This window comes from Dipteris shenzhenensis, chromosome 1 (assembly GCF_047967505.1).
Source record: "Dipteris shenzhenensis isolate YYH24624 ecotype China chromosome 1, Dip_SZ_1.0, whole genome shotgun sequence".
NCBI classification, from domain to species: Eukaryota; Viridiplantae; Streptophyta; class Polypodiopsida; order Gleicheniales; family Dipteridaceae; genus Dipteris; species Dipteris shenzhenensis.
The window spans coordinates 40,837,056-40,850,169 of NC_141596.1; the positions used below are offsets into that span (position 1 = coordinate 40,837,056).

At 40.6% G+C, this 13,114-nt stretch overlaps 1 protein-coding gene across 1 annotated transcript; it reads left to right on the forward strand.

Moving 5' to 3' along the window:
- Positions 1-10,704: 10,704 nt before the first annotated feature.
- On the forward strand, positions 10,705-12,032 carry LOC147905836 (uncharacterized). The gene is made up of 2 exons (XM_087378046.1): positions 10,705-11,015; positions 11,186-12,032. The coding sequence occupies exon 2, from the start codon at positions 11,499-11,501 to the stop codon at positions 12,030-12,032; it is 534 nt and encodes a 177-aa protein (XP_087234172.1). The 5' UTR covers positions 10,705-11,015; positions 11,186-11,498.
- The last annotated feature ends 1,082 nt before the right edge of the window (positions 12,033-13,114 follow it).

Sequence of the window (13,114 nt, forward strand, 5' to 3'; positions counted from 1 at the left end):
GAAGAGCTATTTCTTCAACACACCATGGGTGTTGGCTTTAGCCAATAGTTGGTAAAAATGATCATAGAAAAAGACTCATGACTAAGCTAGCTGTGCTGCCAATCTACCTTGATATTGCAACTCTCCTATGGACCCATGTAACACATCCATGAATCCTAAAATGCATTTGGTAGGCTTCCATTGCTCATAAGATGAAGGATATATATCCGAAAATAAAAATAAAGACATTGAGGATTAGGAAATTCTCTGATTATGAAATAAAAAATTTCAATGAAGTCACTTACAATTTGGCCTGTGTTGTGGAAGATAAATTGGATAATTCTCTCGCAACACAAGCTCTCTATGCATGTACACATGTTGAACCAATATTTCCTTTATTGATTTCATCCCCTCCTTGGCTCTAAAACTTTCACCCTATTCTTCCAAGATGCCAAAAAGAGATTACTTGAACGTGGCTTCTTCCTTTTGTTTGGTTGCATGAGCACCCAACTTCTTATTGAGACAGTCAGTCTTTACCAGGAGCCATCCAGTGTAACCATGTTGACAACATTGATGGAAGATATAGAGGAAAGAGGTCGACGAGTGAGGGAGCTCACGTCTATAGATTCATCCTCAACAGTCTGATCAACACGACATTTGGCACAAGAAGGGTTTTGATTATCGATGCATGCCATTGAGACTAGTATCCAAAAAGTATGAATGTAACAATGTCATTATAGGCAGCTACAACTATATACAAAATCCAACACCTTGAAGAGGCACCTACAAAAGGAATTTTAGTTACCACTGTGTTGTAGCCATCTATCCACCACGTGGTGGACAATAGGTAGCTACCTATTCCATGGAGTAGCTACCACTGCGACATAGCTATCTATCCACCATGAGGTAGCTACCATGGTGACCACTACTCCTTAAGTTGTAGCTATCTATGCACCATGTGGAAGGTACCAGACGTCAAGTCATAGCTATGTATCCACCATGAGGTAGCTACCATTGTGTTGTAGCCATCTATCCACCATGTGGTGGACAACAGGTAGCTCCCTATTCCATGGAGTAGCTACCACTATGACATAGCTATCTATTAACCATGTAGTACCTACCACCATGTGGTGGACAGTAGGTAGCTACCTATTCCATCGAGTAGCTATCAATGTGACATAGCTATCTATCCACCATGAGGTAGCTACCATGGTGATGACTACTCCTTAAGTTGTAGCTATCTATGCACCATGTGGAAGGTACCAGACGTCAAGTCATAGCTAATGTATCCACCATGAGGTAGCTACCACTATGTTGTAGCCATCTATCCACCATGTGGTGGACAGCATGTAGCTCCCTATTCCATGAAGTAGCTACCATTGTGTTATAGCTATGTATCCACCATGTAGTACCTACTATGGTGTTGTAGCCACCATGAGGTAGTTACCATGGTGACCATTACTCCTTAAGTCATACCTATCTATGCACCATGTGGAAGGTACTAGACGTCAAGTCATAGCTATGTATCCACCATGAGGTATACCACTGTGTTGTAGCCATCTATCCACCATGTGGTGGATAGCAAGTAGCTACCTATTCCATGGTAGTAGCTATCCATTGTCATAGCTATGTATCCACCATGTAGAACCTACCATGGTGTTGTAGCTACCATGACGTATCTACCATGGTGACCACTACTCGTTAAGTTGTAACTATCTATGCACCATGTGGAAGTTACCAGACATCCAGTCACACCTATGTATCGAGCATGAGGTAGCTACCACAGTGTTGTAGCCATGTGGTGTGTATTAGCTAGCAGTTGTGGGAGGGCCTGGTAGGTAGCATTTGGTGGGAAGGTATCCAATTCCTAGATCTTCGCTACTACCATACATTGTGTTGTAGTTGTCTATGCACCATGTGCTAGCGGTAGCTATGTTGTAGCTACCAATTTGTGTCTGGCAACAACTGCCAGCAGCAGATTGCTAAGTACCTACCACCTAGTATGTGGAATTCAACATTTGTGGTATGGCCTGGTAAGGATCATTTGGTGGGAAGGTAGCGACCCTCTAGTGCCTAGCAGCTACTATAAAAATGGAAAGGCCTATTAGGTAGCACTTGCCGGGTGGATAATTAGATAGCTACAACTTTACGGGCATGCACCTTGCACCTTATAGGTAGATAGGTACAACAGATAGAATTAGAGCATGTAGGATACAAAACACAAATTCAAGTTGGATGATTTGTGAACATATCCTGATGAAAGCTTTCGTACAATGCATCACAACTATTAAAGAGCACCAACGACTATATCTTTGGTGTAATTATCTGGCTGCATTGTTTGTCCATACATTGGTCCAAGCTGGCAGCAAGGTGTGCAAAACAATACATGTGGTATGCATGCTTGCATGGAAGCAAGAACATGCCTAATGATTTGGCATCATACATCAACAACCCACAAGTTGTACAAATATAACATGAATGAGATGTGTAAGCATCAACAGATGGCACCTTAGCTGGTGGAACACTCAACAAAACAGGACTTTTGTTCCCCTGCATGTTTTTTACAAACTCCATCTGGGCTTCTGCACACAATACAGTCATGTCTTTTAGGTCGAAGTCTACTTGAGCCCTAGCCACAGCATCAATAGATTTTCTGTCCACCAAAGAACCCTCAAGTATCTCAATGGTCAATGTCAACTGCCCAATTTTTTGTTTCAGTTGGTCCATCTTGATTACATCAGTTGTCATAGCACTCTCCTCTGCTTGCAACTCTGCTTGCAAGGTAGCCTTAGTAGTCTCATAAAAGTATCTACTAGTGCTCTCACACCCTCATCATGATGCATATCCACCTTGTGTGCCTCAAGTGCCTTTGTCGCCTCTTTTCATTCTAATAGTGCTAAGGAATGCATTTTGGAAACTTGGACCAGCACACTATCCAAGTCTGCAAGAGGCAGGGCAACAAAAATTTTCTTCTTCAACCTTTGGAAATTTGACGAGGTGGGTGTTTCCCCTACCTCAATTGGTATACCGTTCATTTGACAAGAGTTAGGAGGTTCCTCCACAGAGTGGAAAGATGCCCACTTCTGTAGCTTCAGCATTAGCTTTCTGGGTTCCATATTTGCAAAAATGCTCTTAGAGAAAGATGCCCAATCAACTGCCCCCTTTAGATGTTCAAACAGAAACCCCTTTGCAAATGCTTTTGTGACCTCCAAACCATAATTCCCAGGGGGTTCTTGGTACATAGACGAGAATTTTCCCCAAAAGTTTGGCCTCATGGTTTGGCACTTAACCTTGACACCTCTCTTGGGCACATCATCGAAACAGACCAACCAATCTTGCGCAGTGAAGTCATCCTCGCCAAGGAGTCATGCATCTTGGCCACTATCACAGAGGTTGTATACCTCATGTGCTTGGATTTTAGTCATGCAGAATACTTTTTTCCTCTCGAATGCCACGTATAGAGGATGCCACCGATTCATCTGCTCAAACACATAGTGGGAGAAGAAGGAATGCTATGAGAAGCATGCATTTTCTTTGAAAGGAAGATGCTATCATGCATGAAGAAAATCGACGAACTTGCAACCCAAATTTAAAACCTCACTGGAGTCACTGGACTGTCAACCTCAGGCACTCTCGATGGTGTTTTTTTTCTTTTTGTTGTGCAGAGTAGAAGCTGATGCTGGACTATCAACCTTGGGCAACCTCGATGGTTTTCCTTTCTTTTTTTTCTCTGGTAGAGGAGAAGGTGACGGTGAAGCTGAAGATGAAGAGGGAGATGCTGCCTTCCATTTTCCTCTCCCTGCTTTCTTTGGAGCGGTAGAGTGGATGGGGGAGGAAACCTCCTTCCTGTGTGTGTTCATTCTGCCTTGGCTGTGTGTAGCTTCTGCTAGCCCCCACAATAGGACGTTTCGCAGGGAATAAGACTAAAACTGGCAACTAGCATTGAATCCAAGAGTAGTTTTCAAATTAGTGTATCATGTTCAAATTAAGATGAACTACTAGTCACTAAGTGTGGTGGCAAGCCATCCTTGCAACCCCCACAAAAAGTGGTAGCTAGTGTACCACCTAATCATGCATACACCCGACTGTCTTGGAACCCCTTCCCCTTGTTTTGACTACCTTGGCTTCCACATCCCCCATTCCTCTGTCTCTTTCTCAAGCACCTCTGATCATACCATCTGTTTTTGTGTCTATTCCACCTCCCTTGATTGACCATGGCTATGAAGACCAACACAGGGATGATTCTCGAGCTCAGCAACCCCATCAAGGTGCTATTTAAGAGTTAGGCATAGCAAGGTCCCATCATTGAGACATCCACCACCAGCAAGCACCCAAGGCCAGGCATAGACCAAGAGGCGCCCTTGAAGCTCTCCAACTAGGGATGTTTTTATTGAAGCTATACTTATATATTAATATAAAATCTTGGCAAAAGTTTATGCAACTCAATTTTTAAGTTTCGCAATATTAATAGAGCATAGTATGCTTTTATATATTTTATTTAGAATTTTGAAGTGAAAGGTGTAAAATTTGGCAAAATTTTATACTTTTTTACTTAAAAGTTTCAAATCCTGGCGAACATTTCAAACATTCATTTTTATTAGGGCATACAAACTTTCGACACCATTATAAAAGTTTCACTTCTTAATGAAACTAACATGAAAAAATCTTCCATGTCTCCAACACAATTCATCTAGCCATTCTAGTCGAGTTCTCACATTTGTCCCTGCCCTATAATGTTGAGGTGGCTCATCGCTGCACTCAGTACCTCACAGAGTACAAAGCGCCTTCACTAGGAGCTAGTTGTGGTAGTAGGAATAGAAGATGGCACGTCTGCACAAGGAGCTCACCACCAAGGTCTCCCAACTATCATAGGAGATGGAAAGCCTCAAGCACACGTAGCAGTAGGCTAGAGAAGAGCATGTCTGCATGTTGGATAGCCTCCGCAAGCAACATGCAAACACAATAGCTTGAGCCCTCCTCTGGCCCTATGCAACTCTGCACCATGCCCAAAACCCCACTGAAGAGGCAATCCCCATGGATGTCAACATGCTGATAGAGCTCTATACGCTCATCCTAGAAGAGCAGCAGGACCAACAATGGACACAATACATTGAGCACCTATAGCTCATCCTGGCACCAAGCTGCAAATAGATGGCAATTTTCAACCATGATGAGTCAAAGCCAGATGGAGATGCAGTCAATGCTTCTACTCACCATTCATAGGGACATATTGAAATCACCAAGCTAGATTCACAACCTTCTGGCCAGGGTCAAGATACTATGCTTGCACTAGATGCTAGTAGCTAAAAGTAGGCAACCTTGTCCTCACAAAGGGAAAATCCCCCATGTCGATAGAGAATCCACGAATAGATGCCGTCCTCCTACTCACTAGATTGGTTGAAAAGTAGAGTCTCCTTGACTTTGGCTCCTACAGAAGCACATATTGGCCCTCCACACAACTGGGATGACACCAAGGACCAACTCAGGGAAGCCAAGCGCAGCATTTTAGTATTGATTGGGCAGAGCAGGAGCACAAGTTGAAGCAATAGATCAACATGCTCGAGCAAAGAAACAAGGTCCTACAAAAGGGGAGATAAAGACGAAGAGACAAGGAGACCCGCATCCTCCGAAAGAGACACTGGCTGATGAGCCACTTCTAGTTTGACTAGTGAAACTAGCCCCCCCTTTTCCTCCACCACAGAAGAGAGCACAACAGCTTCCTTCCTCCAAGATGGTTATACAACAAGTATAAGAGGAACATAGCAGAATGGCAGCAATGGTCTACAAATTGCAAACAACCAACAATGACCTTTTGCTCAAGAAATAGCAGCTCTAGTAGAACCTTAGAACTGCTTAACAATAGTTAGTCTTCAACTGCCAGATTATTGATGATGCCTACATCAATATCCGGAGTTCCTGTGGTATGTGGTGCTCTCTAGATTTTTGTAGATACATGCATGTAATCGGGCCGCTCTACCTCAGCTATCGTTGCCACCTCCCCCATAGTGTGGAATCTACTAGCCATTCTTCCTCCATAATAGGGGCACCTCCCCCACTCAGGCAGTGACCTGCTACACTGGCAGCCTAGCCGGCCAATAGTGATGAGTCAAAGATTCTCGTATGATACTTGGCCTTTCATACATTGCATGTAGGAGTTTCTCCAGCTACAAGTATCTTTTGTAATGTTTGCCTTCTACAAATTTCAACCCATTCGTCTTTCATCTTTGGATGTCAGCCTGACTACTAGATAAGACCCTCCTCATTTGCATTGCCTACTTTCTAGATTGCTCAACATGCTCCTGAATGATGCAACAGAGCTCACCATCATATGCAGCCAAAGGCACCATCTTTTGATTGGGCTTACCATGATATGTAGTCCAAAGGCGACATCGTCCAATCAGGCTTACCATGATTGGCTCAAAGGCGACATCTTTTGAGTCATTAGAAATCGTATATTAGCACCTTCTAAGTCATTATTTAAGCTCTCACCCTTGGCTATGCGATAAAATGATATTTTTCTATCAGTCTTTCTATTAATATAGAATTATCTCCCCTTCAAGGTATCTGACTTATCCTCAGGCCGTGTAGAGTTCTCAGTTTTTGCAAATGTTCCCTTGGGGATGCCAAAGTGTTAACTAGTTTGACCACCCTGATTGGGTAGGTGTTTCAATAATATGGCAAGTCTGATCGTCGGAGTCACACGACCCAAGACCCGCCTCTGACAAGCCTTTAAGGAATAATCAAAAGGGCGTCCTCTCCATGTTCAATGTGCACAGTGGCATGTAACACTGCTCACACAGCCGTAGCCATTTATTCATATGGCAGTTAGTTCAAACCCCCATGGCACCTTACAATGACCATTGCCAACAAGTAGGCTTTATAAGGGGTACCTTCCCCTCTTTGTAGGTTTTGGATACCAAACTTTTGAAATACAAGTGACTTTGCTCAGTTAGACCAATCAACTGAGTCGTACTACTTTGTGGGGAACTTTGAGTGCTATATTCCTCAGTTTTGTGTTCTAGCTTCTAATCTTGTTAGTGTATGTTTGGCCATGTTTCTTTTAGTACTTTATCATTGAGTTTGATTAAGCAACGTGCCTTAATCATGTACTATTAAATGCCCAACCACTTGCTTTGTTTCTCGGCTTGTGGTTGTGTTAGAGATACAACCATTTAATGTAGCATAAAAATCCTGTTAACATTCATTGGTAGCTTTTGAAAAATGAATGTCGGTTCAAACATATTTCTTTTAGTACTTTATCATCATGTTTGGTTAAGCATTGTGACTTGATCGTGTACTATTAAACATCCGACCACTTGCTTTGTTTCTTGGCTCATGGTTGTGTTAGAGAAACGTTGTATCAATATAACCGATGAACGTAGCAGAAAAATCCCATTAACATTCATTAGTAGCTTTTGAAAAATGAATGTCATTCAAAACTTAAAAAAAAACTAATCTATAAGAATAATATAATTTGAAAAGGAAAGATATATTTATATGATAAGCTTATGACGTGGTTCCCAAATGTGGCATTCATTTCAAATTAGCTTAATATAATGACTTCTTGCACTTACATTTTCAAGAAAGCACCTCCAAACTAATAATTTAAGTCAATGTTACAACTTGTTTATAATGGTGAAAGATGTTTTAGGATTAGGAAGCACACTTTGTATTTTATTTTCTTTATATCTCACATATAGAAGAAACACACTCATTATTTTGTAGAAGTATGCACCTTACATTCATATACAAGTGTTCATTTTACTTGTTCATTTAGTGGTTGTTGTGTTAATAATTACTATCCATATATATATATTCTCAACTAGTTGCTCATTTACTTGTAAAGATATGATTCCCCTACAAGGAGTGTTTTGATAACTAGTGTCCCTATACATCCTAGTCTATTGATATTTGAAAAAGTACACCACAGTACCTATTTGGACATTTATGCTCTCTACAATAGTGATAAATTTAAAAAGGAAATTAAAATCGTTTCTAAGTTTGATGAGATTACTTGAATGACAAGTGGCTCCATTGTGATAGGATACATAAACAAAAAACGTATATAAAAGGAATGATTCATAACAATGAAAGGAAATGTCAACAACCCAACGTACCCTGGGGAGACATGACAAGTCATATGATTCAATACTAGGAATCTAGAAATAATTTGTTATTTGCATGCCAAAAGAAAATCGATTTAAATGATTCACTATGCTCAAATGTTACAAATTTTTTTGTAAACTTCTATGTTATAATCTTGTGAGGTGGGTATGGTATATTTTCACACCATTTATTACAACACCCTAGTATGAAATAGTGTTAGGGAATCTTGGCCATTCAATCTATGGTAAAGTACTATGCAATGTTAGAGATATACTAATGCAGAGGTTGGATACCATTGAAATTGATTGGAGGACCTAGCATTCAATGTAAGGCCAAATGCAACGATGCACAAGTTGCATGAGCAACACCATTATTCAAGATTTAAAAATAAAGACATCCCACAAAACACATGCAAGCCAATCTTTGTGTTAAATTTAACATTGTAGAAATTTTATTGAGAAGAAATTACTTTTTCTAGTTTTCTTTACTTTAACCACGACTTATGGATATAAAGAGGGATGAGGGTTTGGGTGTGTCAAAGAGGAACAAGGCCTACATTAAAAAACCTAACATATACATGCTCAAGTGGTATGCTTCTGGATTAATAATTGGGTTGGATAATTTCCTACTAGACTCTAGATATTTGGAATTGCTATAAACTGATGAGCATTTGTATTGATTTTACCTCATAGATAAGCGGCATTAGAAATACCCATCCTAATTAATGCACATCAAGGTGGATAATGCTAAGCTTATTATAATCAAGTGTCATTGCTCTAGTAATAAACAAAATTGAGAATTGTTTTCTTATGTGCCTATGGGGGGTCACTTCAAACCATATACTCTTAGGGCCCATTAACTTAAACAACTACGTATGTACATTTTTATGCTCTAAAGTCCAAATTATATCTTAAAATCTCTCTCTCATGTATGTATTCTAGGTCTACATGTCTTGACATGACCTTGCCTTCCCCCAATGAGATTTGGTTACAGAAAACAATATCTTGTGCAATATAATTGCATCCAAGTTGAAAAGGATTACATCAATTTTGGCATCACTGTATCTATACATAAGTCCTCTATATAGAGGCAACCGATTAGATAAATTCACTTGAGACTAAAAGGTTATATGAGTAAACACTTCATGAAGTCCCCAAGACTATGAAATTGTGTGGTGATGAAAGCATGGTAATCAAAAATCAATGGGATGTGATATCACGCCTTTTATTAAAGTGATAAAAAGAGTTTTTGGCCTGCATGTCCCCAAGATGTTGAAAAAATAGAAATTCCTATTAATTAGTTGTGGGGAAAAGAAGAGGGGTAAAAAGGAAGATGGCAAGGCCATGATTAAACTAAGGGATAAAGGGGAGAGGTAAGGAGTTTCGATTAAAGAATAATGGAGGTGGGGACATTAAAGAAGGACCCACATGAGGTGAGATTTGGGAGAGGAGGAGGGACCACTTATGAAACCTTAAAGAGGTGGATTATAATATTATAGTTATCTTTAGGGACGCTATACTACTCTATAGCTTGGTGGTAGAGCTCATGTGTGTGAAATGAAAAATTATCGGTTCTAATCCCCTCTTGAATTTTAAATATAATTTGCACCCCTCTTAGACATAAGCTTAAAACATTAGCCTATGCAAAAAATATATTAAACCATGGACAAACATAGGTTAACTAGCCTCCATGGGCCAAAACAAATACGAATGCGAAGTTGGTTTTTTTTCCATCTTTTATAAATAGGAATAAAGTGATAAAAAGAGTTTTTGGCCTTATTTTTATGATGTGAGAAAACATTGATGTATAGCTTGGCATCTTTTAATGCTTATCCACAATAATATCTTATCAAAGAGAGTTATATATCATTTTACTTCTTTTACAAGTGCGTCATTTGCGAATAGTACACCTTATAAGGTTGAAGAATCTTCTACTTCTTTCCTTGAACTAACACCATGTGAAGGTAATTCAACTTAAATGGTAAGCCTAGAATTAAATAATCTAAGTGGAAGCTAGTTGAAGAGCATTTGAATGCTTTCGAGACGTGTGAGGTGGATGAGGGGTTGACATATAGGAGATAAACAACAAGGCAAGGAGAAATAGCTCCTTTTGAAGCACGTTGTCGAAAGGTTTGAGATTAATATAATGGAAGTGAAGAGGATTAAGTGAAGAGGATTGGGAAAGGGGTTTGTTTTTATATGGGGGGGGCATCTAGAGGGTGTTGACTAGGGGGAGATGATATGCAATTGTTTTAAACTATCTATGATAGATTCCGGTGAGGTACATCAACGTTTGGAAAGAGAAGTGGGACAGATTGGTGATGCGAGATGTACTTGAGAGGAGTCCCAATGGTACTTGGATGGCTACGGGTGGAAGGGTGCGGTGGGTTAATTTGGATGTTATAGGGAAGGTATATCTAGGGAAACAAACAAATGTATAAGTTATTAACTAAATGTACTGAGCACTCCATTTGCATGCGAAATTTTGGCGATTGACGATGGCTCACGCACCCACCCTCCATTTTATATATTCCTGGAGTCGTCTTCGTCTTCCCTCAACACTCTTGCCAGTCGCCATAGCCTCCAGATCTCCATCTCCCTCACCTCCCACTTCGTTCTTCCTTTCCTCACTCCCTTCCACCTCCCTCTTACCTCCTCCTTCTGTACTTTTGCCTCCTCATGCAGTCAGTAATCAGTGGTCGGACTTCGACTCATGCCAGATCTGCTCCTTTACGCATGCATTGGGAACCAACTGCTGCAGCTACAGTGCCCCTCTGTTTCTGAACGAGCGTGCTTGCGGAGGGACGCATCAGAATTTTTCCGCAGCTTTCGACATCAGCTGCTTGTAATCCCTGCTTTCTAAGGGCTTCGATTCCCGCAACGAGAATTTGTTGCGGGTGCTGTCAGCAACATTAATTCATCTCATTTCAAGTAGGAAGTCTTCTATTCTGTGCTTCGGTTCGCAGCCTCGCATGTTTCCCTGCGCTGCAAGTTCTTGTCATAGTATGCTCCTGACATTTTTCACCATCATCAGTTGATGTGCAAAATTTTGCTTCCAAGATGCCTGACAGATAGTGGGTTTACCTGATGTGCTATCACAGGAAGGCATCTTGTAGCGGTGAGAATATTCGTTTCTCGGAAGTGCTACATCCCCTGGCCCGGGGCGTTTCAGGATAACCAGAGCGTGGCTTCGTTTCGGGGCGCACGTTTGTAGATTCGACTTTTTCAAGTTTCTTTTCAAATGGCTATATAAAAGGAGTTTCCAAACCAATATATGGTAAGGGTGTAATGCTCTGAATCTATTTGCTTAATCCGCGAAACAAGAGCCATGGCATGAAATCCGAGACAATATTAAGGTGCCATCGACGAATTTCCTAGCTCCAAATCAACCGCAGGAACCAAAAGACTCGAAGTATGGCCTCAAAGGTGGGCAAACAACAGCAGTTGTTAAGTTACACTCGGGAGCCCAGGTCAACAGATGAAGCTCCGCCTGCTCAGGGTCCATATTACGAAGCTGGCAACCCAAAAGAGAAGCTCATCAAAGCCCATCGTGACCAGACATTAGCCGCTAACGAGCAAGCCATGAAAAGATTTGCTGGCACTTCTTCCCAACCTATGGTCTGTTCCCTCACAGTGATCCCGCATTTGCAGGATCTTCTGAAGAATGTTGACACGCAGCGGGATCAGATCTTAAGCCTCATCAACGCCATAGATCCAAACGTTCTTGTGAATGCAGATCGTAGAATGATGCAGGAGCAGAAGCTACTCAGTCAAATTACAGAACTGCAAAGAAAAGTTATAGCGGTAAGCGAGGAGCTGCATCTCATGAAAGCAAGAAATGCTCAGCTGGAATGGCAATTGAGTTCCCTTCACAACGACGAGGACCGAAGAGCTATCAGTGCTGAGTATAGCTGGGCGTCTAAGGAGGTACACGTCAAATGTATCTGACTTCAAGAATAGTGAGAATCCAAAATTCTCCTAGCATTAAATTTTTACTCCATTCCCTGTATAGGTCACTTAAATAATTTCCATGCCATCCTACATGCCCCATATTGATCCCTCATTCGTACTTATATCTCCTCACATGGCACCTCATGTTTTGTTCTTGGGTTTTTTGTATACCAAAAATTCTTTCGAATCATTCGTAAGACCGTTAAAACTAACTTAATAACAGTTTGATCCGATATGGCTTAGATAATTAATGTATAAAAAATATTCAATGAAACAACACAACCCTTTCAAAGGACACTCAGCCACTAGGCTTCAAAACTTTCAATGAAGACTTCAAATGGCTTGTATGTGGGACTTCTAATATGCCATGCAAGATATCAAGTCGATCGTGTATCTCCCAAGTCGGAGTTAAAAACGAGAAAATCATGCAAATAACTTGATTTCGGATTCTATATCACTCGTGATCAAGTGCTAGCATAATCAAGTAACCATAACTAATAATCACATGACCTGTAAGACCCATGAATAAGACTACTATAATCAAATATCACAATACTATTAGATATCCACGTAACCAAAGCCTAAGTATAAGAGTGTAATTGTGTCCAACTAGTAATGGTACATGAGCTATCATTCTATCAATAAAGTGCGACTTATCAACTATCGGCCAATGCAAGCTTGGTTGTAGCCATTTCTTGTGAGCAGGATTTTTTTAAAACCTTTTTGGTAAAAAAAAATCTTATAAATCGTATTTAATTCCATAAATCCTGAATTAATTCTTTAAAAATGTTATTTCTTATCAGGTCAAAGAAAACTTGAAAACCTGCTGCCTATGATAAGGGACTTTACAAATCCCTTATGGGATATGATCAAATCCCGTAAGGGACATGTGAATTTCTCTATGGGACTTCAAATCCCTTGTGGGACATGGATCAAATCTCATAAGGGAGCCCAAATCTCCTATTTGGGACTTCAAATCCCATGAGGGATCCTGAACTCCTATATGCAACTTTAAATCCCTCATAGGACATGGATCACATCTCATACGAGAGACTTCGAAACTCCTATGCGGGACTTCA